At 37.1% G+C, this 21,680-nt stretch overlaps 13 protein-coding genes across 13 annotated transcripts; 7 read left to right on the top strand and 6 right to left on the bottom strand.

The window, feature by feature from the left end:
- Positions 1 to 537: 537 nt before the first annotated feature.
- Positions 538 to 2,448, top strand: PRCAT00000634001 (uncharacterized protein; the record flags this gene model as incomplete). Its single annotated transcript, XM_062956499.1, has 1 exon — positions 538 to 2,448. One exon carries the CDS (start codon positions 538 to 540, stop codon positions 2,446 to 2,448), a length of 1,911 nt encoding a protein of 636 aa, XP_062807470.1.
- Positions 2,449 to 2,599: 151 nt separating this feature from the next.
- On the top strand, positions 2,600 to 3,472 carry SEC62 (Sec63 complex subunit; the record flags this gene model as incomplete). The annotated part of the gene is made up of 1 exon (XM_062956488.1): positions 2,600 to 3,472. One exon carries the CDS (start codon positions 2,600 to 2,602, stop codon positions 3,470 to 3,472), a length of 873 nt encoding a protein of 290 aa, XP_062807469.1.
- Positions 3,473 to 3,584: 112 nt separating this feature from the next.
- PRCAT00000632001 (uncharacterized protein) lies at positions 3,585 to 5,108 on the top strand (the record flags this gene model as incomplete). The annotated part of the gene is made up of 1 exon (XM_062956477.1): positions 3,585 to 5,108. One exon carries the CDS (start codon positions 3,585 to 3,587, stop codon positions 5,106 to 5,108), a length of 1,524 nt encoding a protein of 507 aa, XP_062807468.1.
- A 294-nt stretch (positions 5,109 to 5,402) lies between these two features.
- On the top strand, positions 5,403 to 6,896 carry EHD3 (mitochondrial 37S ribosomal protein mS47; the record flags this gene model as incomplete). Its single annotated transcript, XM_062956466.1, has 1 exon — positions 5,403 to 6,896. One exon carries the CDS (start codon positions 5,403 to 5,405, stop codon positions 6,894 to 6,896), a length of 1,494 nt encoding a protein of 497 aa, XP_062807467.1.
- Positions 6,897 to 6,986: 90 nt separating this feature from the next.
- Positions 6,987 to 8,258, bottom strand: PRCAT00000630001 (uncharacterized protein; the record flags this gene model as incomplete). Its single annotated transcript, XM_062956455.1, has 1 exon — positions 6,987 to 8,258. The coding sequence occupies one exon, from the start codon at positions 8,256 to 8,258 to the stop codon at positions 6,987 to 6,989; it is 1,272 nt and encodes a 423-aa protein (XP_062807466.1).
- Positions 8,259 to 8,425: 167 nt separating this feature from the next.
- On the top strand, positions 8,426 to 9,856 carry MAS1 (Mas1p; the record flags this gene model as incomplete). Its single annotated transcript, XM_062956443.1, has 1 exon — positions 8,426 to 9,856. The coding sequence occupies one exon, from the start codon at positions 8,426 to 8,428 to the stop codon at positions 9,854 to 9,856; it is 1,431 nt and encodes a 476-aa protein (XP_062807465.1).
- A 34-nt stretch (positions 9,857 to 9,890) lies between these two features.
- Positions 9,891 to 11,717, bottom strand: NGG1 (histone acetyltransferase; the record flags this gene model as incomplete). The annotated part of the gene is made up of 1 exon (XM_062956432.1): positions 9,891 to 11,717. One exon carries the CDS (start codon positions 11,715 to 11,717, stop codon positions 9,891 to 9,893), a length of 1,827 nt encoding a protein of 608 aa, XP_062807464.1.
- A 217-nt stretch (positions 11,718 to 11,934) lies between these two features.
- Positions 11,935 to 12,963, bottom strand: PRCAT00000627001 (mitochondrial 37S ribosomal protein mS35; the record flags this gene model as incomplete). Its single annotated transcript, XM_062956421.1, has 1 exon — positions 11,935 to 12,963. The coding sequence occupies one exon, from the start codon at positions 12,961 to 12,963 to the stop codon at positions 11,935 to 11,937; it is 1,029 nt and encodes a 342-aa protein (XP_062807463.1).
- Positions 12,964 to 13,020: 57 nt separating this feature from the next.
- PRCAT00000626001 (putative peptide hydrolase) lies at positions 13,021 to 14,184 on the bottom strand (the record flags this gene model as incomplete). The annotated part of the gene is made up of 2 exons (XM_062956410.1): positions 13,021 to 14,103; positions 14,158 to 14,184. 2 exons carry the CDS (start codon positions 14,182 to 14,184, stop codon positions 13,021 to 13,023), a joined length of 1,110 nt encoding a protein of 369 aa, XP_062807462.1.
- A 93-nt stretch (positions 14,185 to 14,277) lies between these two features.
- On the bottom strand, positions 14,278 to 16,695 carry PRCAT00000625001 (ssDNA-dependent ATPase; the record flags this gene model as incomplete). Its single annotated transcript, XM_062956399.1, has 1 exon — positions 14,278 to 16,695. The coding sequence occupies one exon, from the start codon at positions 16,693 to 16,695 to the stop codon at positions 14,278 to 14,280; it is 2,418 nt and encodes an 805-aa protein (XP_062807461.1).
- A 147-nt stretch (positions 16,696 to 16,842) lies between these two features.
- On the top strand, positions 16,843 to 17,946 carry OGG1 (8-oxoguanine glycosylase; the record flags this gene model as incomplete). Its single annotated transcript, XM_062956388.1, has 1 exon — positions 16,843 to 17,946. The coding sequence occupies one exon, from the start codon at positions 16,843 to 16,845 to the stop codon at positions 17,944 to 17,946; it is 1,104 nt and encodes a 367-aa protein (XP_062807460.1).
- Positions 17,947 to 18,004: 58 nt separating this feature from the next.
- PRCAT00000623001 (uncharacterized protein) lies at positions 18,005 to 18,226 on the bottom strand (the record flags this gene model as incomplete). Its single annotated transcript, XM_062956377.1, has 1 exon — positions 18,005 to 18,226. The coding sequence occupies one exon, from the start codon at positions 18,224 to 18,226 to the stop codon at positions 18,005 to 18,007; it is 222 nt and encodes a 73-aa protein (XP_062807459.1).
- Positions 18,227 to 19,704: 1,478 nt separating this feature from the next.
- PRCAT00000622001 (sugar porter family MFS transporter) lies at positions 19,705 to 21,300 on the top strand (the record flags this gene model as incomplete). The annotated part of the gene is made up of 1 exon (XM_062956366.1): positions 19,705 to 21,300. One exon carries the CDS (start codon positions 19,705 to 19,707, stop codon positions 21,298 to 21,300), a length of 1,596 nt encoding a protein of 531 aa, XP_062807458.1.
- Positions 21,301 to 21,680: the final 380 nt, after the last annotated feature.

Genomic DNA, 21,680 nt, shown 5'->3' with positions numbered 1-21,680 from the left:
TTAACTGAAAATATTGTTGTGAAGCAGGCGGGATTTTACTAGTGCTGCTGAATTTCGTTCTTTCCTTACTTCAGTTGCAGCCACTTTCCGATGTAAATATGTACACATCGTAAAACGCATCCTGCATATGCAGAGTACACGATGTTTCTCCGAGCATATCCGCCTGTATTGCTGCAGATTACATTAGAATAGGCTAGCATATGAACAATACTTACCGTTTCACAAACCATTTTGGCATCTTCAGCTCCCTTAACTACGTTTTGACTAGAAAGAAGCATAACAATTAAGTGACTCTAATTCGACTGCCTCGAATTTTCAACCTTTTTTATTGCTGCGTGTACAGCCTTGCGGCTTGGAAATACTTTCCTTGCGTTTCAAATTAGTAGCGATGTGTGCATGTTGCCGAAAAGTTTGGCTGTCAACCTTGCGATGCTCAAGATTATAGCAATATTTTCATCTTTTTTAAATCAAGTGACGGCTGCCTAAATAGCTTAGATATCATAGGGGCCCGAACGATACAACGCAAAGGTCACCAAAATGGTCAGGAACCATAGTTCTAACCTTGCTTTTTTTGATGTTAAGCTTAAATCAAACCACAAAGACTTGATTCTTATTAAGGGTAATGAATCAGAATGTGATTCTATTCCATTTGAAGGCTCTGTAAAACTCTCTATAAATGAAGATATGCATGTGAGACGAATTAAACTCAATTTGATATCTGAGTTCAACATTGAGTTCGTTCAAAGATCTAACGGATACATAGTGAACCTGGTTGTCGAAAGACTATGTGCTTTGAAAGTGACCTGGAGTAATTTGTTGACTTCTCCCGACGGATGCATAAAATTCGGTGATTATGGCGATAAATACATTAAATATCAAAAGCTAGGTTCTCTAAAGAAATCCAAAGAAGCAAGTTCTCCAGCAAGTGAGAGACCATCTTATCTGAGAACTAAATCTCAACCTTCGTTGGATGGCATATCGAGCTCTTTGATAAGGCTTCCCAAGAGTGGAATTGATGGAACTCCTTTTAAGGGCCAGAAATCATCGCCCCTTCACTCATATTTATTACCTAAAGGAAACTATAATTTACCTTTCAAGATATATCTACCTGCAAACATACCTGAGACGGTAGAAGGCTTGAAATGTAGCCAGTTACTATATAAGGTGACATGCACTATAGAAAGGGGTCGTTTTGAAAAGGCAATTCAAAAGTCAAAGCATATAAGAATCGTAAGAACATTGCACCCAAGAAACTTGAATTTAACCGATAGCATCGATGTGAATAATTCTTGGGCAGGGAAGCTTCAGTATAATGTGTCTATCCCAAAAAAAGGGCTTCCCATTGGAGCAACAGTTCCTATTAATATATTAATCGTTCCTATAGCTAAAGGATTGACGCTCAAAGGCTTGACTGGATCAATAGTGCAGAATTATCGCTTGGCGTATAATGAAGGCGTACTTTCCGAATTTGAACAAGTGGGAAAACAGAACATGCCATTCCTGGAGCCAGAATCTGTAGATGAATGGCATGTCAAAACATTTTTTAAGGTACCAGAGCGTCTTTCTGAAATTACTCAATCTTGTGATCTCAAAGATAACATTTTGCAAGTTAGACATAGATTGAGAATTGCAATACAATTAAAGAACAAAGAAGGACATATAAGTGAAGTTAGAGCAAACCTTCCCGTATGTATATACTTGAGTGCAAATGCAGGGCACGTCATTGGAAAGCATTATGAGGTTGAGCCTCATAATGGATATTTTATTCCAGATAGTTCGAAGGAGGATGTCTTGTTTAAAAAAGATAAGAGAGAAAGCAATTCAATTCCGCAAAGTCCAGAAGAAGAAATTGAGGAATTTGAGGTAAACGATATGGACAGAGACGATGACGCTCCGCCTGTCTACAACCAGCATTACTTAGATAAAGTTTATGATATGTCGCTGCCTCAAATGTACGGGGATTTTAGAAGTCCCAGCAATCCGTCTTCCCCAACAGGTTCAAATCCTTCGACGCCAAATATTTCAGGTTATTTTAATTTGGATGTCACTAAATTGAAGCCAGTTGATCGGGATGCGAGACCCAGAACTCCAAGTTTACCTCTCCTGAATAAGGTACCTTCTTACGAAGAGGCAATTGATGAAGATGATGATGTAGCTCCAGACTTGGCTCCTACCTATAGCAACAATGCTTCGAAGGAGAAAGATTCAAATATAATCTTGTCCATCCCTAAGGCAAAGAGTGCTCACTTCATAAGCCAGAGACCACTATTGGCTAAGAGCTTTTCTCCAAACGCTTTCGGTCGAAATCATCCGCCGTCGCTGGCCACCTCTCTAGCTTCAGATGGAAGTCCTGGTGCTTCTAGACATTTATCTGCACATTCAAGGTCATCATCAACACACTTTAAGATAGGAAGCATTCCCTTAAAAGTTAGTAAGAAAAAAGAATAATTAGTTGAAAAGTAGTCCACCTTACGTCAAATAATATATAGTAATATGAACCTGTGTATAGTTCATTGAAATTTTAATATCGGAAATCAGACCACATAGACATTTCTTCGATGGCTAGCACGTTATTGGATCTCTATCTTATTTCATCAAGATGTCAGACAGACAGCAGCAGATAACTACAACAAACCAAAGGTCCCCAGTGGCTTTAAATATAGCCAATTATCTAAGGGACAACAAATCTCTCAAACATAGAACCGGTTTGTTAAATAACGCTGATGATGTGGATTTCTTTAGATTTAAAAGATTAGAGAGGGCATTGTTGAGTGATGATTACAAAAAGAAGCAGCAGAACCCCAAGAATGGTTTGGTGCCATTAACTAGTCAACCAGAAGTTGCAAAATTATTCATTCTTTTGATTCAGAATCAATTAGTTATTCCTGTCGAAAAGCTTCATTACGCTGACGTGAAAAAGGTTAAAGGATGGAAACCTAATAAACTGAAACCTACATTAAAACCTGTCCAAAAAGCAAATTTGGATCCTGATGCATACTATGTTTGGACGTATGCTAAGCCAAATCCATACATTTTCCTATACAGTATTTTAACTATTGCTGGTGTATTTACTGTAATATTATTTCCTTTGTGGCCGTCATTTATGAAAATTGGAGTGTGGTATCTATCTATGGGTGCCTTATGTGTCTTAGGTTTATTCTTTGTGCTCGCTATTATCAGACTCATTATATACGTTATATCCTTGTTCGCCTTCCCGAAGCCATTTTGGTTGTTCCCCAATTTGTTTGAAGACTGTGGGGTCATTGAGAGTTTTCAGCCACTATATGGCTGGGAAGAACCCAAGAAACTGAAGAAATCAAAAAAGTCACAATCAGAGAAGAGCTTGGAAGAGACAAATAATTCTACTTCTAGTGACTCTAAGGGGACGCCAGAATCTGAAGCTTCTGGAGCCTTGAAAAATGACACTTCAGTGAACAGAAGAAAAGTGGTATTAGAAGAGGTAGATGAATAAATATAGTTTACTCTTTAGATCGCTTCATACTCAGAATGGAACGAAAATATAAAGTACGCGCTCTATTTAAAATATAAATGACCTCATTAGTACTAACGAGCTCAACGGCGTTATGGTAGTAATCAATAACTTATCTTTTAATCAGGGCCATTCTTGCATCTCAATATCTACATCTAAGTACCATAAGATATTCAATTGTGAACCGTTTGGGGAATTCTATTCTTCTAATGATAGTACAAGGAAAAAGTCTATATCATTGAGTGAGGATAGTGAACAGAGCACAAACCATAAGGACAATGAAGTCCAGGAACATCCTACAGCGTACTTGAAGATGTTATTCTCGACGTCCTTGACAATAATCGTTCCAAGTTCTAAAGAAAAATTGGGCAATAGGCTACTTAAGATATATAATCTTAAACAGAACTTGAAGATATGCGAGTTGACTTTTCCTTCTAATATCATTGACATCAGACTCAACAGAAAAAGGCTATTGGTATTTCTAGAAATAGGTCAAATATATATTTATGATTTGAGTTGTGTTAGGCTAGTCAAAGTCTTAGAAGTTGAGCCATATGTGTCTAATGAATCCAATGAACGTTTGGAATTAGTGGGGGATTTGAGCGCCGATGATAGTTCATACTTAATTCTACCGCTTTCTATTATAAATGACCAAACGGATTTATTTAATGCTGTCTCAGCGAGTCGTACATCAACCCCAGTTATGAAGCCAAGTGATTCAACTGTCTCAAATTCCCTAGACTCCTTAATTGAGCTAACGCAAAAAAACAACAACTCACATTTTGCTAAAAAAGAAGACATTACGTTAGAAGATCTAAAAAAGGACAGTGATGGTTGGGTTTTAGTATACGACTCAATCAATTTAAAGCCAATCTTGATATACAAGGCTCATGACTCGAGTATAGCTAAAATGACTATTTCAAATGATAATAAGAAAATTGCAACAGCATCTACTAAGGGGACCATTATACGTGTTTGTCATTTAGATTACCATCATTTGGAAATTCAAAAGAAGGCCAAAATCTCGCAAATCACAAATTTAAGGCGTGGTCACCATTTGACGAGGATAAATACTTTGAGTTTCAATCAAGACCATTCTGTTTTGGGGTGTGGCTCCGAGAGCGGCACCATTCATTTTTTCAAGTTACGCACATCAGGCGAATCTGAGGAAGAAATAACTACGAATGAAAGTGAAGCAGATGATGAAAGTAGTAAATCTTCTGAAGATTTGAACGAAAATTTGGCCAACCTTCTCATCTCTAAGCCTTCGGCACATGAAGCAGAAGACAAAGGCTACTTCAACTTCACATTGAAGACCTCCTCCAAGTTGATTAATAATCATTACACTAAATCAATAATTAAGAAACTTCCTTACAAAAATTATTTTGAGAATTTAATTTGGGAACCACCGAGGAGATCCTTTGCATTTATAAAACTTCCGGAATATTCTCCATTACCAAACCACACCAAAAACAAAGTCGAAATTGGTTTTAGTGGTCTGTTAATTTTGATAGCTTCTTATCAAACTGGGAATTTTTATCAGTATCAGCTTCCGAAGGACACAGATGACGATAAGAGAGAAGAATGCAACCTCATCAACCAATATAGTTTAGTATGAAGTCTTTGAAGTTACTCAGTGAAAGCAAAAGTATTTATTTATCAAGGGTTTTCAGTTCGTTTAGTACAATCCAAATTCACTATGATTTGGTTTTTGTTCACATGGGTTATATGTCTTGTATAGATACCTTAATACATTAGCCTGGCTTGGCATCTATTAAGACACAAGTTACACAAAATTAAATATAAAGTGAGGAGAAATTTTTTGAGCCTAATCACAAGGACACGGCCATTTAGTGTAAACCCTGTCAGCAAAGAAAGCATAAAAATTATATATAGAGAAGAGTTTCTTAAAATGATAAGAACTAAATTGAAACAGTTTTATCGAAATAATCATTTAAGGACTAAGAAATCTATAAGAATGGCATCTAACAACTCAAACGTCATTGGCTATGCCGAAGACGATGTTTTATTCTCCAACAAGAATTTAGCAAGGGTTATCACGTTGAACAGACCTAAAAAGTTGAATTCATTGAATACTTCAATGGTCACAAAGATAACTCCAAGACTTTTAGAGTACGCGAAGTCTAGTGTTAATAATGTGATTATTTTGACTTCGAATTCTCCCAAAGGCTTGTGTGCTGGAGGTGATGTTGCTGAATGTGCTAAACAGATTAAGGAAGGCAACCCAGGTTACGCTTCTAATTTTTTTCAAAACGAATACAACATGAATTATTTAATATCTACATATTCGAAGCCTTATATTTCTATCATGGACGGAATTACCATGGGAGGAGGTGTTGGATTGTCCGTCCACGCCCCATTCAGAATAGCGACAGAAAGAACTAAGTTAGCCATGCCAGAGATGGATATTGGATTTTTTCCAGATGTTGGTACTACGTTCTTTTTGCCTCGATTGGACGATAAGCTTGGTTATTACTATGCTTTAACCGGAGAGGTGTTATCAGGGTTAGATGCATACATGGCAGGTTTTGCGACCCATTACGTCCCATCAGAGCGCATACCTCAATTAGTTAATAGATTATCTAACTTGCAGCCTCCTGTTGTGAATGACAAACCAAATGATGCTTCTATTTTGAAGAATTCTAAGGATTACTTTGCTCAGATCAATCAAGCAATTGAAGAGTTCACTGAAACCAAATTGCCTGATGGATATACGTATCCGCTCACTAAAGAGCAAATAACGTTAATTAATAATGCATTCTCTCAGTCGTCTTTTGAGAAGGTTATTGACGTTTTTGATAAAGATGGGTCCGAGTTTGGCCAGTCAGTGGTTAAGAAATTGTCCACCAAACCTTTGTCATCGCTCAAGGTAGGTTTTGAGCTTTTAAACCATGGCTCAAAGAACACGATCAAAAAGCAATTGGAATTAGAGTTAATTGCTGCTACTAACATTATGAATATTAAGCCTGAAATGAATGACTTTGTCAAAGGTGTTTCTCATAAGTTAATCGATAAAATTAAGTCTCCTCCACAACCTAAGTGGAACACCGGTGATTTAGTTTCCGATGCTTCAATAAAGAAAATTTTGGAACCCTCTTTGTACACGGCGAAATTAGATCAGCCTTTTATTCAAAAGTTTTTTGGAATTGATTATAAGTCATATCCATTTAATATGGGATTACCGAGCAATAAGGATGTTGAAAATTACATTACTGGAAATGATGGCTCGGGTAGATCATATTTGCCTACCCCAAGTGAAGTAGTTAAGTATTTCAAGAGTAATACGAACAACAAATTAGGTTTAGAAATGAAGCTTGAAAAGATATTAAGTATTCACGGAGAGGCTTCCAAGTATGATGATAAATACGTCTCTTGGAAAAACTAGATCTCACTTTTGATATTGTACATAGAAGATTTACATTTTTGAATTTCATATTCTAAGATATACACAAATATATTACATATAAAAAGCATTCTATTTAAACTTTTCTAAGATTAAATCCTCACCCAATTCTTCATAGTCTGATTTGGAAACAAACCAATTGTCTAAAGCTATATTTACTCCGTTTGTTTCCTCGCCTGTATCATTAAGCATACCTGCCAAATTACTGGCTCCAAGCCACCCTCCTAATAGCCTGTTCCAAGTGTCATTAACATCTCCGGCCTGATAATTGCTTATTGTTTGTATATAGTATGGGTTAAATCCATAATTAGGGAAATACAGTGCTGCATATGCTCTCACATCATTCAATATTCTATCTGATAAACCCGTAGCCAAAGATGAACCTCCAGTTATGACGATATTAGCTAATAAAGTCTTCAAAATTTCATTGAAGCGAGCAAATCTACTACTGTTCTGACCACCAGATTGAACTATTGATGCTTCCAAACTCTTTAAGCTATGAAATATAAGATTTACTAAGCCATGCGTTTGAGGTTTATCCAATACTGGCTCAGGGATATTAACATTAGGGACATTTAATAATTGGGGTTGGAATAAGCTTGAAAAAAAATCAACACCATTACTCTTGACTTGAATGCCCTTATGAAACTGATACTCGGGTGTGCTTGCCACTTTAAATTCCTGAATCAAGTTACGACTGGCGTAAAAGTTTTTAAAAGATGAACTAGCGCTGTGATATTTCGCAGGAAGGAAATCCTCTAGAGTTCCAAATTTTTCCAAATGATTCAAAATACTTAGGTTCACAAAATCTCCAGCATACTTCGTGTGGAACGAAACCTTCGATTGAATAATGCCATCCAAAATAGGAGTGACGCTAGCAACGGCAGATCCGATATCCACAACAAGCCCGGTCGCTTTCCCCGTATGATAGAGCTGTGCTAACGGTGTTTTGACTAACGAAAACAAGGGAACTTCTAATGTCTCGAATACAATTTGGGTTGCGGCCAACTTATTCTTAGAAGTATTCCAAGTCTGCTCAGTTATCACTAAAGGAAACTCCTTGGGGTTAATACTATTATTGTTATCAATATTTTCGTACACATAGTTCCAATTGTCAATGATATGATCATAGTTATATATTAAGCCATTTTCCATCAACGTCATTACCTCGTTCTCAGGCTCTGCTAATATTTCGTCATCTCCAATCACAGCTTTAGCTCCATCGCTTGTATTTATCAGGTAATTTGAATTGAAAACTAAGGATGGCAAATCCTCTAGAGCAAACCCAGCCTTTGTGGTATATGACCCATTATCTATAACAACTGCTGGCGATGTTGATACCATCTTCTAATCGTGCCCAATCCTTTGTATCTAATCTATGAGAATGGTTCTGTCGCGTACTTAATTCAACAGTGTTCGAGTTTTAGATACATTTTTGTGAAACAATTTAATTTTGTGTTAACTACATTTGACTTTCTTACAAAAGGTCGGAGCTTACCAAGAATACCAATATGTCTTTTTTGACTACAACCAGGATGATTCGTAGGATTCCTCATTTAAATAAAGTGAGCCCTTTTAACTTAGCTAGAAAATACTTTGGCACCGCTACAATTTCAAATCCAAAGTTTCAAACTACAGTATTAGATAATGGTTTGACGGTGGCAAGTGAGCTGATGCCCGGTACAAGAACAGCGACAGTAGGAGTTTGGATTAATGCTGGCTCTAGAGCTGATTTTTCGAAGAGCAGCGGAACTGCACATTTTTTGGAACATTTGGCCTTCAAAGGCACGAACCGAAGGACCCAGTTAAACCTAGAACTAGAGATAGAAAATATTGGCTCCCAGATCAATGCATATACTTCAAGAGAAAACACTGTTTATTATTCCAAATGCTTGGAAAGTGATATTACGCAGAATATTGATATCTTGAGCGATCTACTCACGAAATCAAAGTTAGAGGAGAGGGCAATAGAAAACGAAAGACATGTCATCTTACAAGAAAGTGACGAAGTGGATAAGATGTACGATGAGGTAGTGTTTGACCATTTACATGCCGTGACATTCAAGGGTCAGGATCTAGGAAGAACCATTTTGGGTCCAAGAGATTTGATAAAAACCATCAATAGGAATGATTTGGTTAATTATATAAACACAAATTATAAAGGAGATAGAATGGCTTTAATAGGTGTCGGGTGCGTAAATCATGATGATCTTGTTGATAAAGCCAAGAAGTATTTCGGTCACATAAAAAAGAGCGACAAGCCATTTAATCAAAATGGTGGTAGCTTACCTATTTTTTATGGCGACGAAATTCGGATACAGGATGACTCATTACCAAATACTCATGTTGCACTAGCGGTAGAGGGCGTCAGTTGGTCGGCTCCTGACTTCTTTACAGCATCAGTGGCAAATGGTATAATAGGAACATGGGATAGATCTATTGGAATTGGGTCAAATTCCCCTTCCCCTTTAGCAGTTACAGCTGCAATAGGGGGTCGCAATCAAACTCCCATCGCGAATTCTTATATGGCGTACACAACTTCGTATGCTGATACGGGGTTGATGGGTGTTTATTTCACAGCGGAAAAGGATGCAAATTTAAAAAGCTTCGTTGATGCTGTAGTGGCAGAATGGGGAAGATTGAAATCGGGAAATATAACTGAAGATGAAGTTGAAAGATCTAAAGCTCAGCTTAAAGCTTCATTAGTATTGGCTTTGGATGACTCCACTGCTATAGCCGAGGATATTGGTAGACAATTGGTTAATACTGGGTTTCGATTATCACCTGAAGATGTTTTTGAAAGAGTCGAATCAATCACTAAAAAGGATATCGTCGATTGGGCAAACTACAGACTTAAAGGTAAACCAATAGCACTTGCGGCCATTGGAAATGTAAAGACTTTACCTTCACTTGAATACATTACTCAAGGCATGGTACGTTAATTGAGATTTGCATATTTATACAAAATAAATAATTTCATTTTTGAATAAGTTGATCCGTAGTATCTTCGATGTCTTCATCTTCTCCTTCTTCTTCTTCATCTTCTCCTTCGCCCTTCAAAATGGATGTTTCTGGTGGTCTCTTCATGATCTCAGGGGATTTGAATAGCTTTCCAATATTGTTGATCCATCTCTTTCTCTTATCCAATAAAGCACGTAAACCATTATTAGCAGATTGTTGTTGAAGAGGCGTCGCTTCAGTCTTCTTCTTCTTATTTTTCGCCTTAAGCCTCTTCAGGTAAGCCAGATCAACCTGTTTATCTAAGTCTTCCAAAATTGTGCAGTATTCTTGATACGCTATTTGTTCTTCAACTAAAGGTATCAACTTTTTCTTGTTTACCTTATTTCTCAAAACCGCGCCCTTCAATTCTTTTTGCAATGATCTGATCTCCGCACACACTTCATCATCTTCTTTATTTTTGATCCAATCATCGGTATCCACTATGGAACCTTCACTTTTAAAAACTCGTCCATTGAATTTTGGACTCCTTTCTTCATCGGTATTTGACAAATTCATGAAAATCCCTATATATTTTAGTTCTCTTTTAAGTCTTTCTTCAATTGAATAAAAGTCATTAGAATCCGTAGTTATTTTATAATCTTCGCCACTATTCAACTGTGTCGCCACTTGATCATCCGCTTGTATATTATTTTCTGCGTAGCTTTCATCATCATTTCCATTACCTTCATGAGAGCTCAATATCGCAGATAGAAGCCTGCTTGAAAGTGGGCCACAAGATATTTCCTCAGTATATAGTTTATCATCTGATAAATTGTCAATAGAGCCTCTTGGCTTGAAAGACTCTAGCGATTGCTGGTATTGAGGTGAATTCAATTTCGAGCCTAATGTTGCATCCTCTTCGGCCCACGCATTAGCATAAAATTGACCTAGCTTTGGAATAATGTATGGATGAAGACTTGGATCATAATTCGTCTTTCCAAAGCCAGGAGGAATAACAAATTTTTCATTTAAAAACTTCAAGTCGTCATTAGTGTAGGGTCTGAAATAAGATTCAATGTAAGATTGAAATGTAGAAAATTGAACTTGATTAGAGGGAGGCTTGTTTTTAGAGAAATCCACGTCAGGAATCTTCCCAGGTAAAAAATTTTGGAGATCATTGTCAGGATATGAAGCCACTCCATACTTTCTTTTTAAGTAATCTTTACCCTGAGTTTCTAATCCATTATTGTCTTCCGAGAACAAGCCCAAATCTGCAATTGCTGCAGCAGATAAAGTCTGTGATGGTACAAATTCAGATTTAGGATTTTTTAATCTTGTGTCATTATCCTGAGTATATGATCCGGTCTGAATTGGTGGTAGAGATCCATCACTTTGACCGTTTTCTTTTGAAAGAGAGTCTGCGGTTTCAGCCTCGTCCTCGTCATTGTCTTCATCCTCCCTCTTAAGTTGTGGCAGAGTACTCAACTTTCTTCTCTTGGACACATGAGAAGAATCATCATCTACTACATCATAATCATCTTCATCATTTGCTTTACCTCGTTTGTTACGAGCAACCCCATCTTCTTTCGTATGAACATTCTCTTCTCCATTCTCTACACTTTCTTTGTTTTTGGCTCGTATTATTGCAACTCTATTCAAGACGTCCTCATCTACTTGTTCAATAAGTCGTAGTTCTTTTTCAAAATTATTGAAAAGCTTGCTCACATTCAATAATGTATTTAAGCTTGGTATTCCTCTCACAGATTCACCTTCTAATAAACCCACTGAGGAATCATACTTTAATTTGAGCTCATCAATAATGTCATTTAATGTCGTTGATGCCGGATGGGATTCGACAGCCATCCTAAAATTAAACTTTATTTGCAAAGTTGAGATTGATTTATCTCAGTTTTAAATGATAGTCATATATTAAAGGCTACTTTTTTTATTATACCTATAGAATACAAAGATTGATAGCTCAATGAAACATCCTTCGACAAACAGTATGTTATTCTGCATATAACATTAGATAGAATTGAATACATTATATACAAGACAAAACTAACTAGGGTTATAAAAGCTATGGAGAATACTTCGCAATATAATTCTCATCCTTATGACTTTTCACTTTCTGCACCAAACTTGAAACTATTTTATATTTTTTTAAAGGAGCATCTTCGGGTCTTTTCCAAGATTCTATGTATTTAATTTGTGTTCTCTTCGGCTTCATATGACGCTTATCCAATGGAATGTCCGCAAATTCATCGTTCAATGTTTTCGCTTCTTTTAATAATCTGTTAAAAGTATCTACTAGTTGACGGGCATTCTGTGTAGCCTCAGGCAAACTGTCTGAAGAAAAATGAATTTCATTTTTATGATAATCAAATTTATTACCGGCCAATAACTTCAAATTTCTTTCTTCAGTCTCGTTCAAGTTTAAATCTTTAAGATTACATTTAATTTGTACCTTTCTATTTGAGGAATTCCTCTCACTGGAAAAGTCCGTACTGAAGATTAATTTCAAAGGATTCTCTCCAGAGGGGCTCGGGTTGTATGGTTGACGAAACTTTGCCAACAACGGCATTTCATAAGCACTAACTCTCACTAATTGCTCTATTTTACGCTTTTGATGTGGTGTCGCACCTTTGCCAATTACATTTATGTTGCTTCTTTTGGGGGGTAGGCCTCTCAAGTTAATTGGAGTATTATTCATGTGTCTTTCTTTGAAGTTGTCAATCTCATAAGCATAATCCAAAGTTGGCTTCACTTTCCCCAAGCTGTTATATGTTGATAATATAGCATTTCTTTCGTCATCACTTGGAACATATTTCTCTCCCATGTGTTCCTTACGTAGATTATGCAATTCAAAAATTCGGTCGGGTGGTAATCCTTTCCAAGCATTCGGATTAAGATAAAGAGGCTCATTTGAAGCACTCTTCGAAGAGCTCCGAGAGATAACTCTGTATATTTTGCTAAGCGGTACTGATATTGATGGATTCTTATACATATTGCTCGCTCGAGCCTTATATTCGAAGCTACTTAATTCGATAATGAATATATTCTCAGTTGAAGTTGAAAAATTTATTAAACACACCCGGCGCACTACCATTTATTTAAAATGCAATATATAAAAAACGATTCCAAGATTCGATGAAATTCAAATCCGCTAATCGCCTGAAGGCTCCATTTTAATTTTTTGTTCATTCTCTTCTTTAATATCTTTTTTAATTTCCGTTTCTGTCTTCTCTGTGGGGATACTATGAGATTCGTTTTTCACTCTTTTGTTAGGGGAATAATCCTCTTCAGTCTTTCTCTTGGGACTTTTCTTAGAACTCTGGAGAAACAGTTCGATAGATTTTTGGGATCCTTTATCTTCCCTAATAAGATAAGCGCCCTCAGTAGTTGGATTCCCGACATCTTTTGAAACTTTAAAACTCTGGATATGCAAATATGCTTCATTATTAATAGTATCCAACGTAGTTGATAAAAGCGTTTCGGACCACTTTGCTTTGGGGTTCAACCAATCGAACCATTCCTTTGAAGCTGGTGCAACCAAAAGAGGTTTTCTGTTGTGGAGCCAAGATAAATCCTTAGAATCTTTTTTATCGGCCGGTCCCGTTACTACAGTAAAAGAAGATATATAGCCCCTTGAATCTTCAACCACATCCTTATAATTAGTGTTATGGGAATAAAACCCTGCCAAATAAACCAAGGGCTGCTTAGAATCGGAAATAAAGTATGGTATCTTCTTATTGTCCTTTTTGAGCCATTCAAAGTATCCTTGTATAGGAATGACACACCGATTGTTCTTGCAGCTATTCCATATTGCTTTCTTTTGTGCTAGAGTTTCTTTTCTACAGTTGAAGTACATAGATTCGTATTTTTGAATTTCTTTAGAGTACTTCGGTCCTGGCTTCCCACCTCTTCTGACAGGCAGAGAATCTTTTGGCTTTGCCCACATAGGAACTAAGCCGAATTTCAGTGTCTCGACAATATAAACAAGCTTGTCTGTGCTATCGGAATTTTTGGCATAGATGATTAACGCATCATTAGTGGGAGCAATGTTATAAGAAGATTTGAAAGCGGCTATATCAGATAAAAACAATTCATATCCAAGCTGACCATCTGAATCGTATGCTTTGTATCTATCTTTCGAAACTTCTTTCAAGTCTGTTGCCGATTCTGCCAGTGCCTGGTTTGCTCCTTCTTGTACTGTGTCATTGAACACCAGCGGCAAATCATTAATATTCTGGCTTTGTTAATCTAAGAGCTTGAATAGTAGTAAACTGCTGATAATACTTACAATTCCTAATGAAAATCTGCCACACATACTTTGTATAATAAACAAGGGGACGCATGTATATCGATAGATAGAATATGTGCACAATATCACGACCTGTATATTAAAATTATATATCTTCAATCAAGAAATAGGGTATTCTGGCATGTAGTTCGTATCATCATCATCCATTCGGTACGTAGACGACTGTTCAGCTACATCATGGAATTCGTCATAAGATCTTTCAAAATTATTTGTACAATCAGGATCATCTGAATATTGATCCTTTTCCTCTCCGTCAAAATACTCCGGTTGATCGTCTTTGCTAAGAAACTCGTCATAAGAGTAGCCAGGATTTGAAGAATCGTTGATTCTGTCCTCTTGAGTTTTTGAGCGACTAGTATCATTAAGCGAGGACGAAATTACTTGTTTTGCATCTTCATTTTTTAAATCATTAGAGCTTTTGCTTAAAATGTCTTTGAGGAAGATAGGATCGTTTTTAAGTAAACTCTGGATTTTCAATCTCAACCTTAGCCTAGATAATCGCTCCCTTTCATTAGAATCTTTTGATTTCTCATTATTAGAGCGCTTTTCTATTTCCGCTTTTTTCAAATACTCCATTTCGAGTTCTCTTCGCTTGAATTCTTTGAAACTCAAATATAGTTCATCTGCTCGTTTTGCTTTTTCTAGCTCGGCTGGGTCAACTTCAGGATCCTCTACTTTTCCCAAGTGTTCTTTCTCAACAAACTTCACTTTACTCAATTCTTCAGGCATGTATGATTGTTCAACTTTTCCTGATATAAAAATCGGATTATATTTATACGATTTGCCGTAGCCTAGCTCTTTCATTAACTTTGTTGGCGCATTTCTCAAATGCAAGGGGATTGGTATAGCACTGATTTCTGGTTTTTCATTCAATAGCGATTGGGCACTTCTCAAAGCTCGATAGGACTTTGTTGATTTCGGACTTCTTGCAAGCTTCACCGCACAATGAGCTAAGACTATCTCTCCCTCAGGCATCCCTATAAATTCTACAGCTTCTTTTGCAGCAATGGCGAAAGGAAGACATGAGCTATCCCTCAACCCGATATCTTCACTTGCGATAACAATCATCCTCCTTGCTATGAACAACGGATCCTCACCTCCTGCTAACATCTTCGTAAGATAAAATATCGCAGCATCGGCATCAGATCCTCTTACTGATTTGTGAAAAGCGCTTATAGTATCGTAGTGCATATCACCTTGTCTGTCATACATCAGAACAAAATTTTGAGAGCTTAATAGTGGTTTCAACAACTCTGCAGTAACGACAATACCATGATTTTTGTGTTTCTTCAAACCTTTGTCTATTTTGATATCATTCGAGCTAGAGAAATTCGAATTAGAGAGATATGCATGTAGGGTTTCCAATAAGTTCAAGGCGGTTCTGGAATCACCTGAACTAAGTTCCGCAAGATAATTAGCGGCATCTTTTTTGAGAGCAATGTGGTGCAATCCATGTATATACTTCCGCGTCCTGTTTATTTGAAATAAGCCTTTGTATATTATCCTTACAATGGCATCTGTAGATAAAGGATGCATCACAAACGTATGCATACGCGAAAGTAGGGCATTATTGAGGCTGAAAGATGGGTTTTCAGTAGTGGCCCCTATCACAGTCAAGGTTCCTTTTTCAATAACTGGTAGTAGAAGATCCTGAACCGCTTTATTAAATCTGTGGATCTCATCAAGGAATAAAATAGTTTTCCTGCCGGTTAATTTCTTTTCGTTATCGGCTGTTGTGAATACTTCTCTTAGTTTCTTGGCATTTCCTTCGGAGCCGGACACTTCTACAAATTTATAGTTGGCAGATTTTGCCACTATTCTTGCCAATGACGTTTTTCCAACTCCAGGTAATCCCCAGAGCAAAAACGAAGGAATTATATCGGATTGGGTAATATTCTTCAAAATCCCCTGCTCTCCTAAAAGATGCTCTTGTCCTATAAAATCTTCAAGTTTCTTTGGACGGATACGCTGAGCAAGAGGTATAGTTGAATCTTTTCTCAAATATTGAATACTTTGTTCATCGACTTCATTCCCTTCATTTGCCATCTGACGCAGATTTAATATTCTTGGAGAATCCACTTTTTTAGTTTCCTGGCTTTGTACAGAAAAGGTTTCATCCTTCTCCTTCTCCTTCTTGATTTCTATTATTGGCTCGTCGGAGTCTTTTTCTTGTTTGGTAGTGATTAAGTCTTGCGCTCCTCTCTTGGTCTTTGCTCGAAGCTTTCTCTCTGCAATGAGTATACTGGTTAATGTGGGTCGTTCTTTTTGTACTTTCTTCTGATCAGTCTTACGGATCTTTTCGGAGGAATCTATCCTTAATCCTAAAGCACTAAATACGTCCTTGGATCCTTTATTAGTAGAGACTGCATCTTCGTTCTTTCTTTTCAGCCTTGTTGGTAGCTGATTGTTAAGCAGGGAAGGATCCTTCAACTCCAACTGATCCAAACATATGTTAACATGAGACTCTAATATTCCAGTGGGGAAATTTTTGAAACAGAGAGGACATCTGCTTTCCATTGTCTTTATCTTAAGGCATGTAATTATGAAAAAATTAGAAGTGATGCATTTGAAGTTTGTACACGCGCGCGCGAACTTAAAAGGTTCACTACGCGACTTTTTCGTTATCTTTTTTTTAAAACTTATAGTGGGAATAAGATATTGGAAATGACCAAAGACATAATCTGGAAAAAGTTTCCTATCTCACCATTAGAAGTGAACCTATCCAAAGTCCTCAGGTGTGGTCAGACCTTTAGATGGAAGAATATTAATAATACTTGGTCTTTTACTACGAAAGATAGAATTATTCTATTGAAGCAGGATGAACAATTTATTCACTATTCGTGGATCATGCAGAAGAATAAAATGCTGAAGCAAACGACTGATGGCTTTGATGAGACATTCAGGTTTATAAAGGATTATTTTAACTTATCAGTCAAACTTGAAGTTCTCTATGAAGAATGGTTAAAACTGGATCAGGTCTACAAGAGTAAGATTAAAAGCTCACCTTTTGTTGAATTTACTGGCATAAGAATGCTCAGGCAGGATCCATGGGAAACCCTTATTTCTTTTATTTGCTCATCGAATAATAATGTGAAAAGAATTTCAAAAATGTGTGATTCGTTATGTACTGAATTTGGTGATTATATTAATGAGGTTGACGGTATAAAATATTACTCTTTTCCGGATGCGAAAAGTCTTTCAAGCTCTCCAAAAGTTGAACAAAAACTCAGGGAGTTAGGTTTTGGATATCGAGCGAAGTATATATATCAAACTGCGTCCATGATCATGGATAATGAAAATCATTCTGCTATAACATTGGAGAGATTGAACGGGTTGAGAAGTGAAGAATATGAAACTGCTCACGAATTCTTGTTGCAACTCACAGGGGTAGGACCCAAAGTTGCTGATTGTATATGTCTTATGGCACTAGACAAACATGATATTGTTCCTATAGATACTCATGTTTACCAGATTGCGATTCGAGATTACAAATACAAGGGTAGGAAAGATATTAAGACTTTAAACAAAAAAGTATATTCAGACATAAGATCATATTTTAAGGAGATTTTTGGTCCGTATGCGGGTTGGGCTCAATCAGTATTGTTTACTGCAGATCTAGCCGACTTAGAGAATGGTATAAACGATAGTAAAATAGACCGCAAAAAAAGGCTTGATGCGTCTCGACAGTATATAGCTAAAATACCAGCTGAATCTCAACTTGAGCTTCGTTATGAGAAAAATGTTAGGTTATCTGAGGTAGAAGCTTAATATAACTTAATCTTATTCAAATTACTCTTTAAGTTTTCTTTGAAACATTTATCTTCTCTTATGCTATTTCATAAGTAGATCTTTCTTGCAACCGTGAATGTTGAATACTATGGGTTTCAATACTTTTTTTTTTCGTTTCCCAATATTTATCAGCTAAGTACATTTTTTCCATACCTCTCGTTAATTCTACACTGGAATTTGCACCTATTTGTATTGGAACAAATACCGGCACAGTTTTTGATTTATGAATTCTAGGAACTGAAAACTTATATACTATCATATTTAACGATATTATCTGAAATATACTAATTATTGTGAGTAAAAAGCTAACAACCATTGATAGGAAAGATATGGGACTTAAGCTATCTAGTTGCCTACGTATTTTCGATTGCCAATTTGAGCGATGACAGTACTCCCTTTAATGAATCCAGTGAACCTGCCAAGAATTACTTAATTCGTGGAGATGATCATTAAAGTGAAGTTGTTGTTTGATATACTCAACCCTAATTTCTTGAACACCAACAGACTGAGACATCTATCGACTACGAAACTTGAATTTGGGACATAACATCGAACTAATCAAGCTATCATATTGGCCCAACATCCTATTCTTTTATTGTTGCTGTCACGAATGACTACAAATTATTTTGGCCGGAAGTTTGGAGGGGCCTTATGAAAAAAAGGAAGGCGAAGAGCAGTGAGGAAAAAAATAAAATCAGATAGAAGCAAGGCTGAAAAAATAAAATCAGGTAGAAGCATGTCTTCAAACACAGGATCATAATGCAGATACCTGAATAGGAACATGTCACGGAGAAAAGCGAGACAGAAGAATAGGACACATTGGGAACTTCACACTTTCATCGAAAATTCTCAACGATTTCGGAGTATCACCTTGAGTTGCATAGCATGCAACGTTTTGGTTGATGTTCTCAAATTTGGTCTTTTAAGTCTTTCTGGGTTTGGAAAGGGCAAGAGCCTGCTAAGCTTCCTGAATGTGGAGTATAAATTGACACACTCTTTCTAGGTTAACTCTTTAGAGAGATCACGCAATAGATTCGGATTATTTTACCTCACTAAATCGCAAAACTGAGCTCCGAATTCCCCAGGCAGCCTATCCTCATCACGCGACCTAAATAATATTAATTCGGGGAAATCAACAATTAGGAATAAACTAAACTAAGGATAAAAGAACACGTGGGGATAGCTCGTATTGCTGCTTGATGGCTCCATTTCGTCCTGATTTGCTCTGAACTAGGGTCTTCAATGCTTTTTTTGACGTAATAAGAAGTGCCGAACATCACAAAATATCTCTCGAGCATCGGAGATCCTTCCCAACAGGAAAATTTTCCGTGCCCTGCCATGCACCCCACGAAAGCAAAACGCGGGGAATGCTTCTATGGATTAAAGCGTAAAGCCGTCTAAAACAGGGACTGATTCGTATTTTTGAAATGGTAATCGTAATAAAGCCGCTGACCCAGATCTGTTTCACCAAACCACAAATCGGGGTAGAACCTATTGTTTCAGCTGAAGCTTAATCTTTCTCCACCTAATGGCTTTTAATTAGTGGTGGTGTTGCATTTCTAAAATGGATTTTTTGCTGAGCAAACTTTTGGGGTTGATTCTGATTTACGAACCTGATCTTATTGTCAATAGAAACCAGAAAATCAATAGTATATAAATCCATCCGATATTCTCGTTTAGTTCTCTTCATATTTAGGCAAGCACATGTAATTCCTAACTTTATTTCTAACTGCTACGATGGGATTAGAAAACAACAAGATAGTGAAAAGATTCCTTAATGTCGGTGAGAAAAAGGGAGGTTCTTCCACCATGGGGATATTCGTTGGTGCATTCGCTGCCTTTGGTGGTGTTCTTTACGGATATGACACCGGTACTATTTCAGGTATTCTTGCTATGAAGTACGTTGTCAAGGAATTCGCTGCCAATCACACCGAATTCACTTCCAGCGAGAAATCTTTGATCGTTTCCATTTTGTCTGCTGGTACCTTTTTCGGTGCTGTTCTAGCACCGTTGTTATCTGATACTCTTGGTCGTCGTTTTACTATTATCTTTGCCTCTTTAGTTGTCTTCAACATCGGTATTATTTTACAAGCCGCCGCAACTGGCATTCCATTATTATGTGCTGGTAGGGCCATCGCAGGTCTCGGAGTTGGCTTGATTTCTTCCTGTATCCCATTATATCAATCTGAAGCTACTCCTAAATGGATCAGAGGTGCTGTTGTGTCCTGTTATCAATGGGCTATTACTTTAGGATTATTGTTGGCTTCTTTAGTCAATCAAGGGAGCCACGCTAGGAACGATTCCGGCTCATATAGGATTCCAATTTGTGTTCAATTCTTGTGGTCTTTGATCTTGGGTGTTGGTATGATCTTCTTACCTGAAACTCCTAGATTCTTTGTTTCAAAAGGAGACAATGATAAGGCAAAGCAATCATTATCAAGGTTAATGAAGTTACCTATTGACCATCCAGACTTAGTTGAAGAACACGCTGATATTAAGGCTGCGTATGATTTCGAATCTCATTTCGGACAATCTTCTTGGAAACAAGTTTTCTCCATGGATCACCGTCAATTCAAACGATTAATGACTAGTGTCTGGCTTCAAGCATTCCAGCAATTGACTGGTGTTAATTTCATTTTCTACTTTGGTACCACTTTTTTTGAGAGTGTCGGCCTTAACGGATTTGTTTCTAATTTGGCAACCAACATTGTTAATTTTGGTTCGACTATCCCAGGTATTCTTCTAACAGATGTTATAGGTAGAAGGAAACTATTGATAGGTGGCGCTATTGGTATGTGTGTTTCCCAGTATATTGTTGCGATTGTTGGCATTGCCACACCTACAGACTCTAAAGCTGCTGGTAATGTTTTAATCGCATTTTCGTGTATTTTTATTGCATTCTTTGCTGCAACTTGGGGTCCAGCTGCTTGGGTTGTCACTGGCGAAATATTCCCATTAAGAACCAGAGCTAAGTCTGTTGCTCTTTCAGCTGCTTCCAATTGGATATGGAATTGGGCTCTAGCCTATGCCACTCCTTACATGGTTGATTCAGGTCCAGGTAATGGTAATTTAGGTGTTAAGGTATTTTTCGTTTGGGGAAGTTTCAACTTTTTATGTATCATATTTTCATGGGCACTAATTTACGAAACTAAAGGTTTAACTTTAGAACAAGTAGATGAATTATATGAACTTGTTCCTCATGCTTGGAGATCTCCTGGATTCGTCCCATCTACACATGCTTTCAGAGATGATGCTAGATCTATTGGTTCTGATAAGGCTAACGTTGTTGCTGAGGTTGAAGAAGTAGAAGAATCTAAAGAAGCTTCCCCCTAAACAAAGGGCATACCTACCAAATTTTCAATTAATTCTTTTCAGTTCTATATACAGTTACACTAACATGTTGACCCTTTTCAACTCCCGATAAAGATTCCACTTCGTTTTCTCTCCTTCGAGGGATACGTCCTGAACCATAGCAGTAGAAGAAGGTTATCACCGCGTGTTGTGTGACTTAATTTATACTTCATTATAAATTTAGTATTTCAATCAAGACTAATTACAACAAATTGAATTGCTACATTCTTTTCTAGAAGTTAAGTATTTTCTACTTTGCTCTTTCATTTCTGACGCAGCTAAACCTTACAGTGAGCACGGAACTCAAAGCACCTGCGTATCATACTATTCTATGATGTGCCATTACTTATATGGACTATCCA

The sequence above is a fragment of the Priceomyces carsonii genome, assembly GCF_900007245.1.
Source record: "Priceomyces carsonii strain CBS4050 genome assembly, scaffold: Debaryomyces_carsonii_scaffold_1, whole genome shotgun sequence".
In the NCBI taxonomy this organism is placed as follows: Eukaryota; Fungi; Ascomycota; class Pichiomycetes; order Serinales; family Debaryomycetaceae; genus Priceomyces; species Priceomyces carsonii.
This window is presented reverse-complemented; position numbering and strand designations above follow the sequence as displayed.